This window comes from Passer domesticus, chromosome 36 (genome assembly GCF_036417665.1).
Source record: "Passer domesticus isolate bPasDom1 chromosome 36, bPasDom1.hap1, whole genome shotgun sequence".
Taxonomy (NCBI): Eukaryota; Metazoa; Chordata; class Aves; order Passeriformes; family Passeridae; genus Passer; species Passer domesticus.
The window spans coordinates 534813-561082 of NC_087509.1; the positions used below are offsets into that span (position 1 = coordinate 534813).

At 58.2% G+C, this 26270-nt stretch overlaps 4 gene segments (V, D, J or C); 2 read left to right on the forward strand and 2 right to left on the reverse strand.

The window, feature by feature from the left end:
* Window positions 1–3347: 3347 nt before the first annotated feature.
* LOC135288859 (Ig heavy chain V region 6.96-like) lies at window positions 3348–4131 on the reverse strand. The segment is given in 3 exon segments: window positions 3348–3364; window positions 3533–3838; window positions 4005–4131. Coding segments are annotated over 3 exon segments (450 nt in total).
* A 10440-nt stretch (window positions 4132–14571) lies between these two features.
* Window positions 14572–15091, forward strand: LOC135288860 (Ig heavy chain V region C3-like). The segment is given in 2 exon segments: window positions 14572–14593; window positions 14754–15091. Coding segments are annotated over 2 exon segments (360 nt in total).
* An 8756-nt stretch (window positions 15092–23847) lies between these two features.
* LOC135288861 (Ig heavy chain V region 914-like) lies at window positions 23848–25390 on the reverse strand (the record flags this gene model as incomplete). The annotated part of the segment is given in 2 exon segments: window positions 23848–24245; window positions 25366–25390. Coding segments are annotated over 2 exon segments (423 nt in total), but the record flags the coding sequence as incomplete, so codon positions are not given.
* Window positions 25391–25397: 7 nt separating this feature from the next.
* On the forward strand, window positions 25398–25945 carry LOC135288862 (immunoglobulin heavy variable 3-21-like). The segment is given in 2 exon segments: window positions 25398–25416; window positions 25497–25945. Coding segments are annotated over 2 exon segments (468 nt in total).
* Window positions 25946–26270: the final 325 nt, after the last annotated feature.

Here is a 26270-nt window from a genome sequence, read left to right on the forward strand (position 1 = left end):
GTCTCCAATTCCACGTCTCTAAATTCAGGGAATGCACAGAATTTGCAGAATTTGCTGAATGGACTGAATTCACAAAATTCCCAGAATTCACAGGGTTGGATGAGACCTCCAAGCTCATCGAGTCCAACACACCCCCAACACCCCAGCCCTGGCCCCCAGTGCCAGGAGATGAGATTTGGGGCCAGGAGATGAGATTTGGGGTCAAGAGATGAGATTTGGGGCCAGGAGATGAGATTGGGGGTGAGGAGATGAGATTTGGGGCCAGGAGATGAGATTTGGGGCCAGGAGATGAGATTTGGGGTCAGGAGAGGAGATTTGGGGTCAGGAGAGGAGATTTGGGGCCAGGAGATGAGATTTGGGGTGAGGAGATGAGATTTGGGGCCAGGAGATGAGATTTGGGGCCAGGAGAGGAGATTTGGGGGCAGGAGAGGAGATTTGGGGCCAGGAGAGGAGATTTGGGGCCAGGAGAGGAGATTTGGGGCCAGGAGATGGGATTTGGGGCCAGGAGATGAGATTTGGGGCCAAGAGATGAGATTTGGGGCCAGGAGATGAGATTTGGGGTGAGGAGATGGGATTTGGGGTGAGGAGATGAGATTTGGGGCCAAAAATTAGATTTGGGGCCAGGAGATGAGATTTGGGGCCAGGAGATGAGATTTGGGGCCAGGAGATAAGATTTGGGGCCAGGAGATGAGATTTGGGGCCAGGAGATGAGATTTGGGGCCAGGAGAGGAGATTTGGGGCCAAGAGAGGAGATTTGGGGTCAAAACAGCGCCAGGTTGGCACAAAGGGACAACAGCAGGGTCAAAGTTTGGAGGTAAGTGCCTGGAACATGCAGAGAAGTGGAGACGCAGGGATTGGATCGGGGGAAAACCCAAAATCTGATGAATGAACAATGCGAAAAGCAGCAGCCCAACCACCAGCACCAGCATCCTTGGCACAGAAATAGGATCCGGAATCCTCGTCCTTGAGGTTGTTCATGGTCAGCGTCACCGAGCTCTGCCCGTTGTCCCTGGAGATCGTGAACCGGCCCTGCACCGACGGCGCGTACCTGGTGCTGGCACCATCATTCCTGATCCACGCGATGTATTCCAGCCCCGGCACGGGTCTCTGTCGCACCCATTCCATGGCAAAACTCCCGAAATTGAAGCCAGACCCTCGGCAGAGGAGGCGCAGGGACCCCCCGGGGGCTGGAGGTCCCCCCCGGACTCCAGCAGGGTCACGGCCGCTGCACTATCCACAAACCTTCACTGCTTTTGGCCCAGACTCCCCGGGTTTGGTCCCAAATCTCCACCAGAGGTTCACGGCATTTCAAAGTGCCTTAAACCCTGGAATTAAACCCAACCGACTCGTTAATTAATTAGACACTTCAGCCTGATGTTTCCATCTCCTCATCCCCATCTCCCCTTTTCCCCGCAGGGCTCCGGGCGGCCGTGACCCTGCTGGAGTCCGGGGGGGACCTCCAGCCCCCCGGGGGGTCCCTGCGCCTCCTCTGCCGAGGGTCCGGGTTTGATTTTGGCAGTTTTGGGATGGGCTGGATGCGCCAGAGACCCGGGCAGGGGCTGGAATATGTAGCACGGATCAGTGACACTGGTGGCTACACCGAGTACGCGCCCTCGGTGCAGGGCCGGGTCAGGATCTCCAGGGACAACGGGCAGAGCTCGGTGACGCTGACCATGAACAACCTCAAGGACGAGGATTCCGCCGTCTATTTCTGTGCCAAAGCTCCTGGTGGTGGTGGTACTGCTCCTGCTGGTTAAATTGTCGACACAGGTGGTGTCCCCACCCCCATCTCCAAGTCCCCCCCGTCCCCAGAGCCCAGACCCTTCCCCCAGACCCCAGCCCCAGACCCAGCTCTTGACCATTGATCCCAGCCTGGCACTGCCTTGGCCCCAGTTCTCACCCACTGACCCCAAACCACAACTCCTGACCCCAAATCTCCACTTTCTTCCCCAAAACCTTGCTCTGAAGGTCGGGATTAGACGTTAAGGTCCCGATTTGGGTCAGAACTGGGGATTTGTGTCAGTGGCTGTGGTTGCGAGCGCAAAGGAACGATTTGGGGAAACACGGGGCAAGTTCTGGCACCAAACCATTTGGGTTTGGGGCAGAACCTGTTGGGGATTTTGGCTCAGTGGTTGGCGTTGGTGGAAATGGGGGAGAATTGGTTCCATTGCTCAAGAATGGGCTCAAGTGTTGAGTTTTAGGGTGTGGGGAAGAGGGTGCTAAACAAGGGTCCGGGGTGTGGGGCAGGGGGGTCTCAGGCAGGGCTGGTGCCAACCCCGGCAAGGTCAATCTGAGCATCAGCAGCAGCGCTACCAGTACCAGGAGATTTCACACAGAAATAGGATCCGGAATCCTCGTCCTTGAGGCTGTTCATGGTCAGCGTCACCGAGCTCTGCCCGTTGTCCCTGGAGATCGTGAACCGGCCCTTGACCGACGGCGCGTAGTAGGTGCTGCCACCATTATTGATACTTGCGACCAATTCCAGCCCCTGCCCGGGTCTCTGCCTGTGCCAGCCCATCACAAATTGTCCAAAATCGAACCCGGACCCTCGGCAGAGGAGGCGCAGGGACCCCCCGGGGGGCTGGAGGTCCCCCCCGAACTCCAGCAGGGTCACGGCCGCCCGGAGCCCTGCGGGGAAAAGGGGAGATGGGGATGAGGAACGGGGTCGGTCGAGGCCTCGGAGTGAGTGTGGCCAGATCCGGAGAAATGGGGTGGACCCATGTGGGAGGTCGGCAGGGCGAGCAGGATAACGAGAAAATGTCACAATCTGGGGCCAAGTGTCAGGATTTATGGTCAGTGGTGGAGCTTTTGCCTTCCCCATCTCCCCTTTTTCCCGCAGGGCTCCGGGCGGCCGTGACCCTGCTGGAGTCCGGGGGGGACCTCCAGCCCCCCGGGGGGTCCCTGCGCCTCCTCTGCCGAGGGTCCGGGTTCAGTTTCGGCAGTTTTGGGGTGGGCTGGATGCGCCAGAGACCCGGGCAGGCGCTGGAATTTGTTGCAAGCATCAACGACAACGGTGGCAGCATCTACTACGCGCCGTCAGTCGACGGCCGGTTCAGGATCTCCAGGGACAACGGGCAGAGCTCGGTGACGCTGACCATGAACAACCTCAAGGACGAGGATTCCGGATCCTATTTCTGTGCCAGACGTGACAATGGTTATGCTCCTGCTGGTGCTGCCGCTGGTTCCATCCCCACCCCGAGTGCCCTGTAGCCCCCACTCCGCTCCCCCAAACCCCAACCCCAGACCCAACTCTTCATCATTTATCCAAATCTTTGAACAGTTTTACCCCAAACCTCAATATTTGCCTCTTGATATCCAATTTGTTTCTAAAACCTTTGCCCTAAATCTCAACGTTGGCCCAGGGCTGGAGACGCAGGGTCAGAGGTCAAGATTGAGGTCAAGGGGTGAGATTTTGGGGAAAGGTCTGGGGTTTTGGGACACTTGGGAACCAAGAGAGAGGGGGCGGGGCCAAACCAACGGTGGTCACCATAACCACCAGCAGCACCAGCCCAGTCAGCAAAACCACCGGCACATCTGGCACAGAAATAGGATCCGGAATCCTCGTCCTTGAGGTTGTTCATGATCAGCGTCACCGAGCTCTGCCCGTTGTCCCTGGAGATCGTGAACCGACCCTTGAACAATGGTGGGTAGAAGGTTCTGGAACCATCATAGCTGATCTCTGCCACGAAGTCCAGCCCCTGCCCGGGTCTCTGGCGGACCCAGTACATGTTCACTTTCCCGAAATCAAACCCGGACCCTCGGCAGAGGAGGCGCAGGGACCCCCCGGGGGGCTGGAGGTCCCCCCCGGACTCCAGCAGGGTCACGGCCGCCCGGAGCCCTGCGGGGAAAAGGGGAGATGGGGATGAGGGGATGGAAAGGTCAGGCAGAGGTGTCCAATTCATTAATGAGTGGAGCGTGGCTAATTAAAGGGTCTGGGGCAACTTAGGATACCAGAAACCTCTGGTGATGATTTGGGACCATATCAGGGCAATTTGGAGCAAAACCAGAGAAGGTTTGGAGATGGGAGTGCACTGTGACCCTGCTGGAGTCCGGGGGGGACCTCCAGGCCCCCGGGGGGTCCCTGCGCCTCCTCTGCCGAGGGTCCGGGTTCACTTTCGGCAGTTTCACCATGTACTGGGTTCGCCAGAGGCCCGGGCAGGGGCTGGAGTGGCTCGCGGGGATCAACACTGGTGGCACCACCTGGTACGCGCCATCGTTCAAGGGCCGGGTCACGATCTCCAGGGACAACGGGCAGAGCTCGGTGACGCTGACCATGAACAACCTCAAGGACGAGGATTCCGCCGTCTATTTCTGTGCCAAAAATGCTGATAATAGTTGGAATGCTGTTTATAATATTGGTTTTTCTGCTGGTTGGGGCGGGTTTTCACCCAGTCCCCATCACTATGTCCCAGCTGTCCCTGTATCCCAGACCCTTCCCCTAAACCGCAACTCATGACCCCACTCCTGACCCTTTGTCCCACCCAAGCACTCAGTCTGCCCCAAATGTCACCTCTGGGCCTCACCCACTGCCCTCATTCCTGAAATGTCACAAAAATTTCAGGATTTGGACCCAATGTTGAAGCCAGGGGTCCAGAACTCAAATTTTGTGCCAAAAGTCCCGATGTGAGGCCCCTGGGCTGGGTTTGGGTCGGTGGCTGTGACTCGGTGCCAGCAGGGCAGATTGGGGCAGAAGTGGCCAAGTCTGGGGGCAGTGGTTGGGATTTGAGGGCCAAGGCTGAGCTGAGGGTGAAAGCGGCCCTGATTTGGGGCCAGGAGCTGAGATTTGGGGCCAGAGCAGAGCCAGGGTGGGACAGAGGGTCAGGAGTGGGGTCAGGGGCTGCAGGGAAGGGTCTGGGGCACGGGGACAGGGGGGACACGGTGGCAGCGATGGGGCCGAAACGACAGCAATGAGCAGCATAAAGATAAGCATCAGAATCAACAGATTTGGCACAGAAATAGGATCCGGAATCCTCGTCCTTGAGGTTGTTCATGGTCAGCGTCACCGAGCTCTGCCCGTTGTCCCTGGAGATCCTGACCCGGCCCTGCACTGACGGTGTGTATCTGGTGTCGCCACCACCGCTGCTGATCCCTGCGAGCCACTCCAGGGCCTGCCCGGGTCTCTGGCGCATCCAGCCCATCCCAAAACTGCCGAAATTGAAGCTGGACCCTCGGCAGAGGAGGCGCAGGGACCCCCCGGGGGGCTGGAGGTCCCCCCTGGACTCCAGCAGGGTCACGGCCGCTCCCCCATCTCCAAACCTTCTCTGGTTTTGCCCCAAATTGCCCTGATATGGTCCCAAATCATCACCAGAGGTTTCTGGTGTCTTAAGGTGCCCCAGACCCTCCAATTAGCCTCACCCCACTCATTAATGAATTTGACGCCTCCACCTGAGCTTTCCATCCCCTCATCCCCATCTCCCCTTTCCCCGCAGGGCTCCGGGCGGCCGTGACCCTGCTGGAGTCCGGGGGGGACCTCCAGCCCCCCGGGGGGTCCCTGCGCCTCCTCTGCCGAGGATCTGGGTTCAGTTTTGGACAATTTGTGATGGGCTGGTACGGGCAGAGACCTGGGCAGGGACTGGAATGTGTCGCAAGTATCAACACTGGTGGCAGCACCGCCTACGCGCCATCGGTGCAGGGCCGGGTCACGATCTCCAGGGACGACGGGCAGAGCTCGGTGACGCTGACCATGAACAACCTCAAGGACGAGGATTCCGGATCCTATTTCTGTGCCAAACATTTTGGTGCTTGGGCTGGTTATGGAGCTGATGGTTTTGGCCCCGCCCCCATGGCTTGGACGCCACCTGTCCCGTGTTTCCAGGTCCCTCTTTCAAAGCTCCACCCTTGACCCAATCCTCCAGGATTTTTCTTATTCCACTTCTAAAAATTCACTGAATTCAGAGAATTCGTTGAATTCACAGATTTTACAGAATTCGCTGAATTAACGGAATTCACAGCATTCACAGCATTCACAGAACCCACAAAATTCACAAAATTCACAGGGTTGGAAGAGGCCTCCAAGCTCATCATCGAGTCCAGCCCACCCCCAACACCCCAGCCCTGGCCCCCAGTGCCAGGAGAGGAGATTTGGGGCCAGGAGATGAGATTTGGGGCCAGGAGAGGAGATTTGGGGCCAGGAGAGGAGATTTGGGGCCAGGAGAGGAGATTTGGGGTCAGGAAATGGGATTTGGGGCCAAGAGATGAGATTTGGGGCCAGGAGAGGAGATTTGGGGACAGGAGATGAGATTTGGGGCCAGGAGATGAGATTTGGGGCCAAAACAGTGCAAGGCTGGGACAAGGAGACAACAACGGGGTCAAAGATTGTTTGGAAGTGTCTGGGGCATGCAGAGAAGTGGAGACGCAGGGATTGGATCGGGGGAAAAACCCAAAACCTGATGAATGAACAATGCGAAAAGCAGCAGCCCAACCACCAGCACCAGCACCAGCATCCTTGGCACAGAAATAGGATCTGGAATCCTCGTCCTTGAGGTTGTTCATGGTCAGCGTCACCGAGCTCTGCCCGTTGTCCCTGGAGATCGTGACCCGGCCCTTGAACGATGGCGCGTAGGCGGTGCTGCCACCATTGCTACTGATATATGCGATGAATTCCAGCGCCTGCCCGGGTCTCTGACGTATCCAGTACATCCCATAATTCCCAAAACTGAACCCAGACCCTCGGCAGAGGAGGCGCAGGGACCCCCCGGGGGGCTGGAGGTCCCCCCCGGACTCCAGCAGGGTCACGGCCGCCCGGAGCCCTGCGGCACAAAGGGGAGATGGGGATGAGGGGATGGATCTGGGCGTGGCGGGTGTGTGGGATCCGCCCGGGAGGGTCAGCAGGAGCAGGTGGAGGAGGATGATGAACTCCAAGTGTCACCATTTCAGGCCAGGATTGAGGATTTGGGTCAATGTTTGAGCTGTTCCCATCCCCATCTCCCCTTTTCCCCGCAGGGCTCCGGGCGGCCGTGACCCTGCTGGAGTCCGGGGGGGACCTCCAGCCCCCCGGGGGGTCCCTGCGCCTCCTTTGCCGAGGGTCCGGGTTCAGTTTTGGCACTTATGGCATGCACTGGATCCGCCAGAGACCTGGGCAGGGGCTGGAATGGGTTGGAGGCATCAACAATGATGGTGTCAACACCTACTACGCGCCGTCGTTCAAGGGCCGGGTCAGGATCTCCAGGTACAACGGGCAGAGCTCGGTGACGCTGACCATGAACAACCTCAAGGACGAGGATTCCGGATCCTATTTCTGTGCCAAACACGTTTATTCCCGGAATGCTGACACTGCTGACAGTTTTGGCCCCGCCCCATGGCTGTGTCCCCAGCTGTCCCCGGCTGTCCCTGGCTGTCCCCAGACCCCTCCCTGGCCCAGCCCTGGCCCCTCTGTCCCCATCGGGGCTGCTCAATCTCTCCAGGGATGCCCCGCGCCAGGTGTTGTGGTTTTGTTTTGCCAAATTCACATTTCCCCAAATTCACATTTCCCCAATTTTCAGATTTCCCCAATTTTCAGATTTCCCCAAATTCAGATTTCCCCAATTTTCAGATTTCCCCAAATTCAGATGTCCCCAATTTTCAGATTTCCCCAAATTCAGATTTTCCCAGTTTTCAGATGTCCCCAATTTTCAGATTTCCCCAATTTTCAGATTTCCCCAAATTCACATTGTCCCAAATTCACATTGTCCCAATTTTCCGATTTCCCCAAATTCAGATTTCCCCAAATTCAGATTTCCCCAATTTTCACATTTCCCCAATTTTCAGATTTCCCCAATTTTCAGATTTCCCCAAATTCACATTTCCCCAAATTCACATTTCCCCAGTTTTCAGATTTCCCCAAATTCACATTTCCCCAATTTTCAGATTTACCCAAATTCACATTTCCCCAATTTTCAGATTTCCCCAAATTCAGATTTCCCCAATTTTCAGATTTCCCCAAATTCAGATGTCCCCAATTTTCAGATTTCCCCAAATTCACATTGTCCCAATTTTCAGATTTCCCCAAATTCAGATTTCCCCAATTTTCACATTTCCCCAAATTTAGATTTCCCCAGGTTTCACATTGTCCAAATTTTCACATTTTCCCATTTTTCACTTTTCCCCAATTTTCACATTTCCCACCCAACGTGCTGCTGCGTGTGCTGGGCTCGGCGCTGGCCAATCACCCGTGCCCTCATTTCCTGCTCTGGGACAGGATTGGGAGAAAGCCAAAGCAGGCTGAAAACCTTCAAAAGGACATTTATTAAAAGTAACGAAGAGAAAAAGTCAAGAATCCAAACAAACCCCTCCGAACGCTTCTCCTCCTCCCTCAAACTCTCCTTTCCCGCTGACAATGAAACAAAACCCCAAATTTCCACTCAGTTTGCCGCCTCTAAAACAGTCTTTCCTCAGCTCCCTGGGAGAGAGAATTCCCTCTTGTTAAGGTGATGGAGGCTTCTTTATGAGAGGAAAAACCCGTTTTTGGTGGTTTTTGATTTCATCGGGAGCCCTGCCACGGTGAAATCCCTCCCGTTGTCACCAGCCTTCCCACAGCTTGTCACGGGCCGGCTTTTGGGGCATTGATTTAAAGACGAGCTGTTCAAAGGCAGAATTCTCATTACCTGTCTCTAAAATCGTCCTCACCCCTGCGAACAGAAATATTTTATTATTTCTAATTCTCCTGGAAGGCCAGGCCTGCCCTGCTCTGCCCAAACTCCTCACGGGATCACGGCCGTGCCAACATCTGCTCCTCTCAGCCTGGCGGCCTCGGCTCGATGTCAGTTTGGGCATTTCCATCTCCCCACGGTTTCACCTGTTTGGGGAAAAATGGGTGGTTTCTGCAGAGCTCACAAGAGGATTTCACCCCAAAACCGAGGAGCAGCACCAAGGCACGGCGGCCGGGGAGGGAGCAGTGAGGTGCCAGAGGGGAGGGAGGAGAAGACGCCGAGATTTTGGGGCTCTGCAGCCTCCCCCCACTTCCTTCCTGGCAGCTGCAGGGGCCCGGGCAGGCCGGGGCAGGAAAATAAAAAGTTCTGGGTTTGTGTCATCTTTAACATCTGCGTTTCACGGAGGCGTGTCCAGGTTCTGAGTGGCTCAGCAGAATGTCAGCTGCAGAAAAAGCTTTGTGTCACTGCCCTGAATTTCCCAGCACGGCCACGGCCGCTCCCCCATCCCCAAACCTTCTCTGGTTTGTACCAAACTCCCTTCGCCTGGCCCCAAATCCCCAACAGAACTTTCCAGAATCAAAAAAGGCCTTAAACCCTGCAATTAGCCCAAATCCACTCATTTGTTAATTAGACACTTCTGCTTGAGGTTTCCATCCCCTCATCCCCATCTCCCCTTTTTCCCGCAGGGCTCCGGGCGGCCGTGACCCTGCTGGAGTCCGGGGGGGACCTCCAGCCCCCCGGGGGGTCCCTGCGCCTCCTCTGCCGAGGGTCCGGGTTCGATTTCGGGAAATTTGGGATGGAATGGGTGCGCCAGAGACCCGGGCAGGGGCTGGAACTCATCGCAGGGATCAACACTGGTGGCAGCACCGACTACGCACCCTCGGTGCAGGGCCGGGTCACGATCTCCAGGGACAACGGGCAGAGCTCGGTGACGCTGACCATGAACAACCTCAAGGACGAGGATTCCGGATCCTATTTCTGTACCCGATCTGCTGATGGCAGTTGGGGTAACAGTGCTGGTCATGGTGACTATGACAGCGCTGACGCCACCTCCTGGTTGAAGTCCCCACCCATCTTCAACTTATCACCATTGATCCCAGCCTGGCACTGCCTTGGCCCCAGTTCTCACCCGCTGACCCCAAACCACAACTCCTGACCCCAAATCTCCACTTTCTTCCACAAAACATTGCACTAAAAGTGGACATTTTAGCATAAGGATGAAGATTTCCTTCAACATTGTGGCCAAGACCGGGGATTTTGGGGCAAGACCTGTCCAGGGTTGGGACACAGGGACCAGGGTGGGGTCAAGAGTTGGGGTTTGGGGAAAGGGTCTGGGGCTTTTGGGACAGGTGGGGACACTGTGATGGGGATGGGGTCAAAGCCAGCTGCAGCACTACCCCAACCACCATCAGTATAAGCAGATTTGGCACAGAAATAGGATCCGGAATCCTCGTCCTTGAGGTTGTTCATGGTCAGCGTCACCGAGCTCTGCCCGTTGTTGCTCGTCATTGTGAACCGGCCCTTGAACGATGGCGCGTAGAAAGTGTTGCCACTTTTTCTGCTGATTGCTGCAACCCATTCCAGTGCCTGCCCGGGTCTCTGGCGCATCCAGCCCATAGCAAATTTCCCAAAATCGAACCCGGACGCTCGGCAGAGGAGGCGCAGGGACCCCCCGGGGGGCTGGAGGTCCCCCCCGCACTCCAGCAGGGTCACGGCCGCCCGGAGCCCTGCGGGGAAAAGGGGAGATGGGGTCGCCAAAGGCTCCACCACTGACCACAAATCCTGATTCTTGACCCAAACTGTGACATTTTCTTGTTATCCTGCTTGCCCTGCCGACCTCCCACATGGGTCCACCCAATTTCTCCGGACCTGGCCACACTCACTGCGAGGCCTCGACCAACCCCGCTCCTCATCCCCATCTCCCCTTTTCCCCGCAGGGCTCCGGGCGGCCGTGACCCTGCTGGAGTCCGGGGGGGACCTCCAGCCCCCCGGGGGGTCCCTGCGCCTCCTCTGCCGAGGGTCCGGCTTCGATTTTGGCAGTTTTGGGATGGGCTGGTATCGCCAGAGACCAAGGATTGCTCTGGAGTGGCTCGCAAGTATCAACACTGGTGGTAGCACCTGGTACGCATCTTCTGTCACGGGCCGGGTCAGGATCTCCAGGGACAACGGGCAGAGCTCGGTGACGCTGACCATGAACAACCTCAAGGACGAGGATTCCGCCATCTATTTCTGCGGGAAATCTGTTAACAATGATGGTCCTGGTACTGCTGCTCATGGGGACGCAGCCAGTACTGGCGCCACCCCCTTCACTGTGTCCCCAAGTGTCCCCAAACCCCAGCCCCATCCCAAATCCCAACCCTTGCCCCAGCACTTGGACATTTCTCCACAGCTTTCACCTCCTCAGCCCCAAACCTGAGCCCTTGACCTTTGACCTTCCCCCAAACTCTGCACTAAAGGTCAGCGCTGGGCCCAGGGCTGAGGACACGGATTCAGTCATCAGGACTGGGGAGCAGGGTTGGGATTTGGGGTAAGAGTTTGGGGTTTGGGGACATTTGGGGAAACAGTGATGGGCTCTGGGCCAAAAGAGCCAAAACCAGCGCCAGCAGCGTCACCACGATGAGGAAGAGCAACAGCAAAACCAGCAGCAGCTTTGGCGCAGAAATAGGATCCAGAATCCTCGTCCTGGAGGTTGTTCATGGTCAGCGTCACCGAGCTCTGCCCATTGTCCCTGGAGATCACGAACCGACCCTGCACCGAGGGCGCGTAGTAGGTGTAAGCACCAGTGCTGCTGATCCCTGTGAGCCACTCCAGGGCCTGCCCGGGTCTCTGACGGATCCAGTACATGACAAAACTGCCGAAACTGAACCCGGAGCCTCGGCAGAGGAGGCGCAGGGACCCCCCGGGGGGCTGGAGGTCCCCCCCGGACTCCAGCAGGGTCACGGCCGCCCGGAGCCCTGTGGGGAAAAGGGGAGATGGGGATGAGGAGATGGATTGGCTGTAGGGCCCTAAGTGGGTGTGACCAGTTGGAAATATGTGCTGAACCCCCCGGGACTGGTCACCAGGATCAGCAGGATGACAAGAAAGTGGCACAATGTGGGGCCAGGAGACAGGATTTGGGGTCAATGTTTGAGCTGTTCCCATCCCCATCTCCCTTTTTCCCGCAGGGCTCCGGGCGGCCGTGACCCTGCTGGAGTGCGGGGGGGACCTCCAGCCCCCCGGGGGGTCCCTGCGTCTCCTCTGCCGAGCGTCTGGGTTCGATTTCGGGAGTTTCACCATGTACTGGGTTCGCCAGAGACCCGGGCAGGGGCTGGAGTTCGTTGCTTGGATCAGGAACGATGGGGATTACATCAAGTACTCATCCTCAGTCAACGGCCGGTTCACGATCTCCAGGGACAACGGGCAGAGCTCGGTGACGCTGACCATGAACAACCTCAAGGACGAGGATTCCGCCACCTATTTCTGTGCCAAGGGATATTGCAGTGATTGTGCCAGTGCTGGTGATGTTGGCCATTCAGTTGGTTGGGGTCGATTTGGCCACATCTCCATCACTGGCACTCCCCTTCTGCCCAAACCCTTGACCCCGTTCCTGTCCCCGTGTCCCAACCCTGAACTGGTCCTGCCCCAAATCTCCGCTGGTGGCTCCAAGTCTCAACCAAGTTCCCCAAAATTGCTGACGATGGGCCAGATCTCAGGCCAGCAGGAAAATCTGATTTTTCTTTGCGTGGTTTGTCCCAAATCTCTCGCAGTCAGTTGTCACAGCGAGTTCTGTGCCTGCGGCCGGGCACGTGAGCTGCTGGCGCCTTCCCAGTGCCACACCCGCGGGACCAGAGCCGTGCTGGAAAACCAAACAGCTCCAGAGGCGTTCCCAGCAGCCCCGTCCCGCCGGGGATGGGGACAGAGAGCCCGGCCGGGGATAAATCCCTCTGGGGCAGCCCCAGATCTGCACCCCTGGCACCAAACCCTGGCTGCTGCGGGCACCCAGTCCTGAGGGTTTGCCACAAAAATTGGCACCAGCGGTGAAGAGGTGGGGCTGAGAGCTGAGAATTTGGGGGGAAATGGGGGAGATTTGGGGCAGAACCAGTTCAGAGCTGGGACAGGGGACAGGAATGGGGTCAGGGGCTGGGGTTTGGGGGAAGGGTCTGGGGCACGGGGACAGGTGGGGACATGGAAGGGATCACAATGTTCAACCACAGCAGCACCACCATAACCATCAGCATAAGCACGTTTGGCACAGAAATAGGATCCGGAATCCTCGTCCTTGAGGTTGTTCATGGTCAGCGTCACCGAGCTCTGCCCGTTGTCCCTGGAGATCCTGACCCGGCCCTGCACCGACGGCGCATAGTAGGTTCTGCCACTGTTTCTGCTGATCGCTGCGACGTACTCCAGCCCCTGCCCGGGCCTCTGGCGCATCCAGCCCATTCCAAAACTGCCAAAATCGAACCCAGACGCTCGGCAGAGGAGGCGCAGGGACCCCCCGGGGGGCTGGAGGTCCCCCCCGGACTCCAGCAGGGTCACAGCCGCCCGGAGCCCTGCGGGAAAAAGGGGAGATGGGGTCGGCAAAAGCTCCACCACTGACCAAAATCTTGACTCTTGGCCCCAAATTGTGACATTTTCTTGTTATCCTGCTCGCCCTGCCAACCTCCCACGTGGGTCCACCCAATTTCTCTGGATCTGGCCACACTCACTCCGAGGCCTCGACCGACCCCGTTCCCATCCCCATCTCCCCTTTTTCCCGCAGGGCTCCGGGCGGCCGTGACCCTGCTAGAGTCCGGGGGGGACCTCCAGCCCCCCGGGGGGTCCCTGCGCCTCCTCTGCCGAGGCTCCGGCTTTGATTTTGGACAATTTGTGATGGGCTGGCACAGGCAGAGACCCGGGCAGGGGCTGGAATTCGTCGCAAGTATCAATAATGGTGGCAGCACCGCCTATGCGCCCTCGGTGCAGGGCCGGTTCACGATCTCCAGGGACAACGGGCAGAGCTCGGTGACGCTGACCATGAACAACCTCAAGGACGAGGATTCCGGATCCTATTTCTGCGTGAAATCTCCTCATACTGGTAGCGCTGATGCTGATGCTCAGATTGACCTTGCCGGGGTTGGCACCAGCCCTGCCTGAGCCCCCCCTGCCCCACACCCCAGACCCTTCCCTCAAACCTCAAATCTTGAGCCCATTCTTGACCAATGGAACCAGATCTGCCCCATTTCCACCAACACCAACCACGGAGCCAACATCCCCAACAGGTTCTGCCCAAAACCCAAATGGTTTGGTACCAGAACTTGCCCTGGGTTTCCCCAAATCTTTATTTTGCCTTCCCAGCATCAGCCGCTGACACAAATTCCCCACCTTGACCCAAATCTGGTCCTGGGCCTCAAATCCCGACCTTCAGAGCAAGGTTTTGGGGAAGGAAGTGGAGATTTGGGGTCAGGAGTTGTGGTTTGGGGTCAGCAGGTGAGAACTGGGGCCAAGGCAGTGCCAGGCTGGGATCAATGGTCAAGAGCTGGGTCTGGGGCTGGGGTCTGGGGACGGGGGGGACTCGTAGATGGGAGTAGGGACACCACCACTGTCGTCAACAAGACCAGCACCAGCAGCACCCCAACTAGCATAAGCAGATTTGGCGCAGAAATAGGATCCGGAATCCTCGTCCTTGAGGTTGTTCATGGTCAGCGTCACCGAGCTCTGCCCGTTGTCCCTGGAGATCGTGAACCGGCCCTTGAACGACGGCGCGTAGTTGGTGTAAGCACCATTGTTGTTGATACTTGCGACAGATTCCAGCGCCTGCCCGGGTCTCTGGCGCATCCAGCCCATCCCGAAACTGCCGAAATTGAACCCGGAGCCTCGGCAGAGGAGGCGCAGGGACCCCCCGGGGGGCTGGAGGTCCCCCCCGGACTCCAGCAGGGTCACGGCCGCCCGGAGCCCTGCGGGGAAAAGGGGAGATGGGGATGAGGGGATGGATCGGGGCGTGGGCTGGAGTGGGCGTGGTGCTGTGGAGGTGGGTGGATCCCAGCTATTGAGTGCCAGCAGCGCCAGGAGAATTGGGAGGTCCAAAGGTCACAGTTTGGGGCCAAGAGTCAGGATTTTTGTCACTGTTTGGGCTTTTGCCTTCCTCATGTCTTCTTATTTTTCCCGCAGGGCTCCGGGCGGCCGTGACCCTGCTGGAGTCCGGGGGGGACCTCCAGCCCCCCGGGGGGTCCCTGCGCCTCCTCTGCCAAACCTCTGGCTTCAATTTTGGCAGTTTTGGGATGGTGTGGATCCGCCAGAGACCCGGGCAGGGGCTGGAGTGGGTGGCAGGGATCAACAGTGACGCTTCCAGCACCGGCTACGCGCCGTCGGTCAATGGGCGGTTCGTGATCTCCAGGGTCAAGGAGCAGAGCTCGGTGACGCTGACCATGAAGAACCTCAGGGACGAGGATTCCGGATCCTATTTCTGCACAAAAACTGCTGGTGCTGGTTGGGGTGGTGCTGATTGACCCCATTCCTGTCACTCTGTCCCCCCCTCTCCCCGTGCCCCAGACCCTTCCCCCCAGCCCCTGACCCCACTCCTGACCCTCTGTCCCACCCTGGCTCTGCTCTGGCCCCAAATCTCAGCTCCTGGCCCCAAATCAGGGCCGCTTTCACCCTCAGCTCAGCCTTGGCCCTCAAATCCCAACCACTGCCCCCAGACTTGGCCACTTCTGCCCCAAATCTGCCCTGCTGGCACCGAGTCACAGCCACCAACCCAAACCTGGCCCAGTGGCCTCACATCGGCACTTTTGACCTAAAATTTGAATTCTTGAACCCTGAGCTCAACCTTGGGGTCAATTCTTGACCAATTCAATGTAATTTGGGGAAGGAGGGCAGTGGGAGTGGCCCAGAGGTGACGTTTGGGGCAGAGCCAGTGCAGGGCTGGGACAAAGGGTCAGGAGTGGGGTCAGGGGCTGGGGTTTGGGGACAGGTGGGGACACAGCGATGGGGCCAATACGCGTCACAACCAACGTCACCACCATACCCAGCACTAGCACCACCATAACTGTCGTAATGTTTTCCGCAGAAATAGGATCCGGAATCCTCGTCCTTGAGGTTGTTCATGGTCAGTGTCACCGAGCTCTGCCCGTTGTCCCTGGAGATCGTGAACCGGCCCTGCACCGATGGCGCATAGCTGATGTCGCCACCATTTTTGTTGATCGCTGCGACGTATTCCAGCGCCTGCCCGGGTCTCTGGCGATACCAGCCCATCCCAAAACTGCCGAAATTGAACCCGGAGCCTCGGCAGAGGAGGCGCAGGGACCCCCCGGGGGGCTGGAGGTCCCCCCCGGACTCCAGCAGGGTCACGGCCGCCCGGAGCCCTGCGGGGAAAAGGGGAGATGGGAACGGCAAAAGCTCAAACACTGACCCAAATCCTCAATCCTGGCCTGAAATGGTGACACTTGGAGTTCATCATCCTCCTCCACCTGCTCCTCCTGACCCTCCCGGGTGGATCCCACACACCCGCCACGCCCAGATCCATCTCCTCATCCCCATCTCCCCTTTTCCCCGCAGGGCTCCGGGCGGCCGTGACCCTGCTGGAGTCCGGGGGGGACCTCCAGCCCCCCGGGGGGTCCCTGCGCCTCCTCTGCCGAGGGTCTGGCTTTGATTTCGGGAAAGTGAACATGTACTGGGTCCGCCAGAGACCCGGGCAGGGGCTGGACTTCGTGGCAGAGATCAGCTATGATGGTTCCAGAACCTTCTACCCACCATTGTTCAAGGGTCGGTTCAGGATCTCCAGGGACAACGGGCAGAGCTCGGTGACGCTGACCATGAACAACCTCAAGGTCGAGGATTCCGGATCCTATTTCTGTGCCAAATGTGCCGGTGGTTTTGCTGACTGGGCTGGTGCTGCTGGTGGTTATGGTGACCATTGTTGGTTTGGCCCCGCCCCCTCTCTCTTGGTCCCCAAGTGTCCCAAAACCCCAGACCTTTCCCCAAAATCTCACCCCTTGACCTTGATCTTGACCTCTAACCCCGCGTCTCCAGCCCTGGGACCAACGTTGAGATTTAGGGCAAAGGTTTTAGAAACAAATTGGAGATCAAGAGGCAAATGTTGAGGTTTGGGGTAAAACTGGTCAAAGATTTGGATAAATGATGAAGAGTTGGGTCTGGGGTTGGGGTTTGGGGGAGCGGAGTGGGGGCGTCAGGGCACTCGGGGTGGGGACGGAACCAGCGGCAGCACCAGCAGGAGCATAACCATTGTCACGTCTGGCACAGAAATAGGATCCGGAATCCTCGTCCTTGAGGTTGTTCATCGTCAGCGTCACCGAGCTCTGCCCGTTGTCCCTGGTGATCCTGACCCGGCCCTTGACCGAGAGCGCGTAGCCGGTGTTGCCACCATCGTTCCTGATCGAAGCGATGAGTTCCAGCCTCTGCCCGGGTCTCTGGTGGATCCAGAACATGTTGTAGCTTCCAAAACTGAACCCAGAGCCTCGGCAGAGGAGGCGCAGGGACCCCCCCGGGGGGCTGGAGGTCCCCCCCGGACTCCAGCAGGGTCACGGCCACTCCCCCATCCCAAAACCTTCTCTGTTTTGCCCCAAACTCCCCGGATTTTGTCCCAAATCTCCACCAGAGGTTTCCTGTATCCAAAGTTCTCCAAACCTTTCAATTAACCTCACTCCACTCATTAATGAATTGGACGACTCCACTTGAGCTTTCCATCCCCTCATCCCCATCTCCCCTTTTCCCCGCAGGGCTCCAGGCGGCCGTGACCCTGCTGGAGTGCGGGGGGGACCTCCAGCCCCCCGGGGGGTCCCTGCGCCTCCTCTGCCGAGGGTCCGGGTTCAATTTTGGGAGTTACGCCATGCTCTGGATCCGCCAGAGACCCGGGCAGGGGCTGGAACTCGTCGCGGGGATCAGGAAAACGGGCGGCAGCACCGCCTATGCTCCGTCGGTGCAGGGCCGGTTCACGATCTCCAGGGACAACGGGCAGAGCTCGGTGACGCTGACCATGAACAACCTCAAGGACGAGGATTCCGGATCCTATTTCTGCACCAAATCTGCTGATGCTGGCACTGGTTGGGAGGCTGTTGCCTATGATTTTGACCCCGTTCCCGTTACCGTGTCCCCACCTGTCCCCATGTCCCCAGACTCTTCCCCCAAACCCCAGCCCTTGACCCCGTTCCTGTCCCCGTGTCCCTGTCCCGAACTGGTTCCACCCCAAATCTCCACTGTTGGCTCCAAGTCTCCACCCAGCCCACCAAACCTTGGTGCAAATGGTCGAGATTTGGGAATAATGGGGCTGATTTGGGTCTGTAGGGGTCACCAGTGGGGTCAAGGGTTAGAGGGAATAATCGGGGATTTGGGGACAGGTGGGGACAAATTGATGGGGACATGGCCCAAAAAAGAACCAGCATGAGCTTCCCAACCACCACCAGCATAAGCGTTTTTGGCGCAGAAATAAGATCCGGAATCCTCGTCCTTGAGGTTGTTCATGGTCAGTGTCACCGAGCTCTGCCCGTTGTCCCTGGAGATCCTGACCCGGCCCTTGACCGACGGCGTGTATCTGGTGTCGCCACTGCTCTCGATCCCCGCGACGTATTCCAGAGCCTGCCCGGGACTCTGACGGATCCAGAACATGGTGGAACCCCCAAAATTGAACCCGGACCCTCGGCAGAGGAGGCGCAGGGACCCCCCGGGGGGCTGGAGGTCCCCCCCGGACTCCAGCAGGGTCACGGCCGCCCGGAGCCCTGCGGGGAAAAGGGGAGATGGGGATGGGAACAGCTCAAACATTGACCCAAATCCTGACTCTGGGGCCCAAATTGTGACCCTTGGATTTCTTCATCCTCTTCCTCCTGCTCCCGCTGGTTCTGCCAGGTGGGTCCCGACTCTCTCTGGATCTGACCACACCCAGCACCAGCCACACCCTGATGTGGTTCATCGTCTCATCTCCCCTTTGTGCCGCAGGGCTCCGGGCGGCCGTGACCCTGCTGGAGTCCGGGGGGCACCTCCAGCCCCCCGGGGGGTCCCTGCGCCTCCTCTGCCGAGGGTCCGGGTTCAATTTCGGCAGTTTCACCATGTACTGGGTTCGCCAGAGGCCCGGGCAGGCTCTGGAGTGGCTCGCGGGGATCAACACTGGTGGCACCACCTGGTACGCGCCATCGTTCAAGGGCCGGTTCACGATCTCCAGGGACAACGGGCAGAGCTCGGTGACGCTGACCATGAACAACCTCAAGGACGAGGATTCCGCCGTCTCTTTCTGTGCCAAAAATGCTGATAATAGTTGGAATGCTGTTTATAATATTGGTTTTTCTGCTGGTTGGGGCGGGTTTTCACCCAGTCCCCATCACTATGTCCCAGCTGTCCCTGTATCCACGACCCTTTCCCTAAACCGCAACTCATGACCCCACTCCTGACCCTTTGTCCCACCCAAGCACTCAGTCTGCCCCAAATGTCACCTCTGGGCCATATTCAGTGCCCTCATTCCTGAAATGTCACAAAAATTTCAGGATTTGGACCCAATGTTGAAGCCAGGGGTCCAGAACTCAAATTTTAGGCCAAAAGTCCCGATGTGAGGCCACTGGGCCAGGTTTGGGTGGGTGGCTGTGACTCGGTGCCAGCAGGGCAGATTTGGGGCAGAAGTGGCCAAGTCTGGGGGCAGTGGTTGGGATTTGAGGGCCAAGGCTGAGCTGAGGGTGAAAGCGGCCCTGATTTGGGGCCAGGAGCTGAGATTTGGGGCCAGAGAAGAGCCAGGGTGGGACAGAGGGTCAGGAATGGGGTCAGGGGCTGGGGGGAAGGGTCTGGGGCACGGGGACAAGGGGGACACGGTGACAGGGATGGGGTCAAGCAGCAGCACCCCAACCAGCAGCACCGCATTTGGCGCAGAAATAGGATCCGGAATCCTCGTCCTTGAGGTTGTTCATGGTGAGCGTCACTGAGCTCTGCCCGTTGTCACTCGTCATCGTGAACCGGCCCTTGACCGAATCAGCGTAGAAAGTTTTGCCACTTTTTCTACTGATCCCTGCAACGAACTCCAGCCCCTGCCCGGGTCTCTGGCGCATCCAGCCCATCCCAAAACTGCCGAAACTGAAGCCGGACGTTCGGCAGAGGAGGCGCAGGGACCCTCCGGGGGGATGGAGGTCCCCCCCGGACTCCAGCAGGGTCACGGCCGCCCGGAGCCCTGCGGGGAAAAGGGGAGATGGGGATGAGGGGATGGAAAGCTCAGGAGGACTTGTCCAGTTCATTAATGGGTGGAGCAAGATTAATTGAACAGTTTGAGGCACCCCAAAGATACAGGAAAGCTCTGGTGGAGATTTGGGGCCAGGAGATGAGATTTGGGGCCAGGAGATGAGATTTGGTGCCAAGAGATGGGATTTGGGGCCAGGAGAGGAGATTTGGGGCCAAAACAGTTCAAGGCTGGGACAAGAAGAAAACAACGGGGTCGAAGTTTGTGGGGAAGTGTCTGGGGCATGCAGAGAAGTGGAGACGCAGGGATTGGATCAGGGAAAAAACCCAAAACCTGATGAATGAACAATGTGAAAAGCAGCAGCCCAACCACCAGCACCAGCATATTTGGCGCAGAAATAGGATCCGGAATCCTCGTCCTTGAGGTTGTTCATGGTCAGCGTCACCGAGCTCTGCCCGTTGTCCCTGGAGATCGTGAACCGGCCCTTGAACGATGGCGCGTAGTCGGTGCCTCCACCACTGCTGATCCCTGCGATGTATTCCAGCGCCTGCCCGGGCCTCTGGCGGACCCATAACATGTCAAAACTGCCAAAATTGAAGCCGGACCCTCGGCAGAGGAGGCGCAGGGACCCCCCGGTGGGCTGGAGGTCCCCCCTGGACTCCAGCAGGGTCACGGCCGCCCGGGGCCCTGCGGGGAAAAAGGGGAGATGGGGATGAGGGGATGGAATCTCAAGTGGAAGTGTCCAATTCATTAATGCATGGAGTGAGGCTAATTGAAGAGATTGGGGCACCTTAGTATACAGGAAAGCTCTGGTTGAGATTTGGGACAAAATCAGGGGAGTTTGGGGAAAACCAGAGAAGGTTTGGGGATGGGAGAGCCGCTGTGACCCTGCTGGAGTCCGGGGGGGACCTCCAGCACCCCGGGGGGTCCCTGCGCCTCCTCTGCCGAGGGTCCGGGTTTGATTTTGGCCAATTTGGGATGGGTTGGCATCATCAGACACCCGGGCAGGGGCTGGAATCTGTGGCGAGTATCAGCAAAGGTGGCAGCACCTACTACGCACCCTCAGTCAAGGGCCGGGTCAGGATCTCCAGGGACAACGGGCAGAGCTCGGTGACGCTGACCATGAACAACCTCAAGGACGAGGATTCCGGATCCTATTTCTGTGCCAAAGCTGCTCGTGGTTACTATGCTAATCCTGCTGCTGAGAGTTTTGAGCCCATCCCCATCCATGTGTCGCCACCTGTCCCTGTGCCCCAGACCCTTTCCCCAAACCCCAGCCCTTGACCCCATTCCTGTCCCCTGTCCCAGCTCTGAACTGGTTCTGCCCCAAATTTCCCCCATTTTCCCCCAAATTCTCAGCTCTCAGCCCCACCTCTTCACCGCTGGTGCCAATTTTTGGGGCAAACCCTCAGGCCTGGGTGCCCGCAGCAGCCAGGGTTTGGTGCCAGGGGTGCAGATCTGGGGCTGCCCCAGAGGGATTTTCAGGCCGATGGTCACAAGAGCGGCCAGAACCACCACCATAAGCATCAGCAGCATTACCACAACCACTGGTGGAACATTTGGCGCAGAAATAGACGGCGGAATCCTCGTCTTTGAGGTTGTTCATGGTCAGCGTCACCGAGCTCTGCCCGTTGTCCCTGGAGATCGTGAACCGGCCCTGCACCGAGGGCGCGTAGTTGGTGCTGGCACCGTTGTAGTAGATCCTCGCGACCCACTCCAGCCCCTGCCCGGGTCTCTGGCGGATCCAGTACATGTCAAAACTCCCGAAATCGAACCCAGAGCCTCTGCAGAGGAGGCGCAGGGACCCCCCGGGGGGCTGGAGGTCCCCCCCGCACTCCAGCAGGGTCACGGCCGCCCGGAGCCCTGCGGGAAATAGGGGAGATGGGGATGGGAAGAGCTCAAACATTGACCCAAATCCTCAATCCTGGCCCTAAATTTTGCCCGTTTCTTGTCATCCTGCTGATCCTGCTGGCCCTCCCAGGTGTGTCCTGCCCCTTTTTCCAACAGGAAACACTCACTTCTGTCCTCCAGCCAACCCCGCTCCTCATCCCCATCTCCCCTTTTCCCCGCAGGGCTCCGGGCGGCCGTGACCCTGCTGGAGTGCGGGGGGGACCTCCAGCCCCCCGGGGGGTCCCTGCGCCTCCTCTGCCGAGGGTCCGGGTTCAGTTTCGGCAGTTTTGGGATGGGCTGGATGCGCCAGAGACCCGGGCAGGGGCTGGAATGGGTCGCAGGGGCCAACACTGGTGGCTACACCGAGTACGCGCCGTCGGTGCAGGGCCGGGTCACGATCTCCAGGGACAACGGGCAGAGCTCGGTGACGCTGACCATGAACAACCTCAAGGACGAGGATTCCGGATCCTATTTCTGTGCCAGAGCTGCTGCTGGTTACTACGCTTATGGTGCTGCTGCTTATCGTTTTGACCCTGTACCCTTCACCGTGTCCTCACTGTCCCCTATGCCCCAGACCCTTCCCCCAAACCCTTGACCCCGTTCCTGTCCCCGTGTCCCAGCCCTGAACTGGTCCTGCCCCAAATCTCCCCTGCTGGCTCCAAGTCTCAGCCAAGTTCCCCAAAATTGCTGACGATGGGCCAGATCTCAGGCCAGCAGGAAAATCTGATTTTTCTCTGAGTGGTTTGTCCCAAATCTCTCGCGATCAGTTGTCACAGCGAGTTCTGTGTCTGCGGCCGGGCACGTGAGCTGCTGGCGCCTTCCCAGTGCCACACCCGCGGGACCAGAGCCGTGCTGGAAAACCAAACAGCTCCAGAGGCGTTCCCAGCAGCCCCGTCCCGCCGGGGATGGGGACAGAGAGCCCGGCCGGGGATAAATCCCTCTGGGGCAGCCCCAGATCTGCACCCCTGGCACCAAACCCTGGCTGCTGCGGGCACCCAGTCTGAGGGTTTGCCACAAAAATTGGCACCAGCGGTGAAGAGGTGGGGCTGAGAGCTGAGAATTTGGGGGAAAATGGGGGAGATTTGGGGCAGAACCAGTACAGAGCTGGGACAGGGGACAGGAGTGGGGTCAAGGGCTGGGGTTTGGGGGAAGGGTCTGGGGCACGGGGACAGGGGGGACACAGGGACCGGGACGGGGATGGGATCAAAATGTTCAACCACAGCAGCACTATCATAACCACCAGCATAAGCGTTTTTGGTGCAGAAATAGACAGCGGAATCCTCGTCCTTGAGGTTGTTCATGGTCAGCGTCACCGACCTCTGCCCGTTGTCCCTGGAGATCGTGAACCGGCCCTTGACCGACGGCGCGTACCAGGTACCGCCACCATTGTTATTGATCCCTGCGATGTATTCCAGCCCCTGCCCGGGTCTCTGTCGCACCCATAACATGGCAAAACTCCCAAAATCAAAGCCGGAGCCTCGGCAGAGGAGGCGCAGGGACCCCCCGGGGGGCTGGAGGTCCCCCCCGGACTCCAGCAGGGTCACGGCCGCCTGGAGCCCTGCGGGGAAAAGGGGAGATGGGGATGAGGGGATGGAAAGCTCAGGCAGAAGTGTCTAATTAATAAATGAGTGGATTTGGCCTAATTGCAGGGTTTAGAATGTTTTGTGATACTGGAAAGCTCCGGTAGAAATTGGGGTCCAGACAAAGAGAGTTTGGTACAAAACCAGAGAAGGCTTGGGGGTGAGGGATTGGCCGTGACCCTGCTGGAGTCCGGGGGGGACCTCCAGCCCCCCGGGGGGTCCCTGCGCCTCCTCTGCCGAGGCTCCGGGTTCACTTTCGGCAGGTATGACCTGCACTGGATGCGCCAGAGACCCGGGCAGGGGCTGGAATTCGTCGCAGCATTCGACAGCAATGGTGGCACCTACTACGCTCCGTCACTGCGGGGCCGGTTCACGATCTCCAGGGCCAACGGGCAGAGCTCGGTGACGCTGACCATGAACAACCTCAAGGACGAGGATTCCGGATCCTATTTCTGTGCCAAAGAGTCTGCTGCTTACATTGCTGACGGCGCTCTTGAATCTGTTGGCCTCAATCCTGTCCCCGTGTCCCCACCTGTCCCCATTCCCCAGATCCTTCCCTGCAACACTTGACAAAAAAAAATTCGTCAAGATTTGGTGTCACGTGTAAAGATTTGCTGGTAGAATTTTAGAATATTGACATGTTTGAAGGCATGGAATTTAGGGTGGGGCCGCCACCGGCTGTGTCAACATAATTAGCATAAGCACCACCAGCACCAGCACCCTTGGCACAGAAATAGGATCCGGAATCCTCGTCCTTGAGGTTGTTCATGGTCAGCGTCACCGAGCTCTGCCCGTTGTCCCTGGAGATCGTGAACCAGCCCTGCACCGACGGCGCGTAGGCGGTGCCTCCACCAGTGTTGATCCCTGCGATGTATTCCAGCGCCTGCCCGGGCCTCTGGCGGACCCATAACATGTCAAAACTCCCAAAACTGAACCCGGAGCCTCGGCAGAGGAGGCGCAGGGACCCCCCGGGGGGCTGGAGGTCCCCCCCGGACTCCAGCAGGGTCACGGCCGCCCGGAGCCCTGCGGGAAAAGGGGAGATGGGGATGAGGGGATGGAAATCTCAAGCAGAAGTGTCTAATTAACAAATGAGTGGATTTGGGCTAATTGCAGGGTTTAAGGCCTTTTTTGATACTGGAAAGTTCTGTTGGAGATTTGGGGCCAGGCGAAGGGAGTTTGGTACAAACCAGAGAAGGTTTGGGGATGGGGGAGCGGCCGTGGCCGTGCTGGGCAATTCAGGGCAGTGACACAAAGCTTTTTCTGCAGCTGGCATTCTGCTGAGCCACTCAGGACCTGGACACGCCTCCGTGAAACGCAGATGTTAAAGATGACACAAACCCAGAACTTTTTATTTTCCTGCCCCGGCCTGCCCGGGCCCCTGCAGCTGCCAGGAAGGAAGTGGGGGGAGGCTGCAGAGCCCCAAAATCTCGGCGTCTTCTCCTCCCTCCCCTCTGGCACCTCACTGCTCCCTCCCCGGGTGCCGTGCCTTGGTGCTGCTCCTCGGTTTTGGGGTGAAATCCTCTTGTGAGCTCTGCAGAAATCACCCATTTTTCCTAAAACACGTGAACAGCCTCAAGGACGAGGATTCCGGATCCTATTTCTGTGCCAAATGTTCCAGCACTGGTTGTGGATCGACTTTCATCACTCTTTATGCTGCCAATGTGGGTGCACTTGGACCCCAGACACTCTGTCCACAAACATCCCAAAATTCCCACATTCTACCCCCAAATCATTAGTCTTGGCATCAAATCTTGACCGTTTCCCCCCAAAATCTGACATCATTGTCTCCAGTCTCACATTTCTCTGGAGTTTTGATCATTTGACCCAAATCTCAAAGGTTCATCCCCAAAACTCTGCCTTTGGTGCCCCAGATCTCAGCGGGGTTCACTTGTGACCATTGGGCCCAAACTCAGCTGGTTCTGCCCCAAACCTCAGCTGTTGGCACCAAACCTCAGCTGCTGGCTCCAAGTCACAACCAAGGTCCCCAAACCTTGGTGCAAATGGTCGAGATTTGGGAATAATGGGGCTGATTTGGGTCTGTAGGGGTCACCAATGGGGTCAAGCGTCAGAGGGAATAATCGGGGATTTGGGAACAGGTGGGGACACATTGATGTGGCCAGACTGGGAGGTGGGTGGGAAACACCTGGGATGGCCAGCAGGAGCAGGTGAATGAGGATGAATGGGAGGTCCAAGGGTCAGGATTTGGGGCCAAGAGTCAGGATTTGTGGTCAGTGGTGGAGCTTTTGCCGACCCCATCTCCCCTTTTCCCCGCAGGGCTCCGGGCGGCCGTGACCCTGCTGGAGTGCGGGGGGGACCTCCAGCCCCCCGGGGGGTCCCTGCGCCTCCTCTGCCGAGGGTCCGGCTTCAGTTTTGGGAATTATGAAATGGATTGGGTTCGCCAGAGACCTGGACAGGGGCTGGAGTGGCTCGCAGGGATCTACAGCAATGGTGCTTACATCTACTACGCGCCGTCGGTCAAGGGCCGTTTCACGATCTCCAGGGACAACAGGCAGAGCTCGGTGACGCTGACCATGAACAACCTCAAGGACGAGGATTCCGGATCCTATTTCTGTGCCAAGGGTGATCGTGGTGCTTGGGCTGAAAGTGCTGGATTTGTTGACGTGACTCATGGTGTCTCCATCCCCATCTCCGAGTCCCCCCCGTCCCCAGAGCCCAGACCCTTCCCCCAGACCCCAGCCCCAGACCCAGCTCTTGACCATTGATCCCAGCCTGGCACTGCCTTGGCCCCAGTTCTCACCCGCTGACCCCAAACCACAACTCCTGACCCCAAATCTCCACTTTCTTCCCCAAAACTTAGGACTGAAAGTGGAGATTTTAGGACGAGGATCAAGATTTGGGTCAACTTTGTGGCCAGGAGCTGAGAATTTGGGGCAGGACCTGTCCAGGGCTGGGACACAGGGACAAGGATGGGGTCAAGGGTTGGGGTTTGGGGGAAGGGTCTGGGCTTTGGGGACAGGGGGGACTCGGAGATTGGGGATGGAGCCAGCACCGCCACGTTCACTACGACCAGGATCAGCAGTGTAAGCC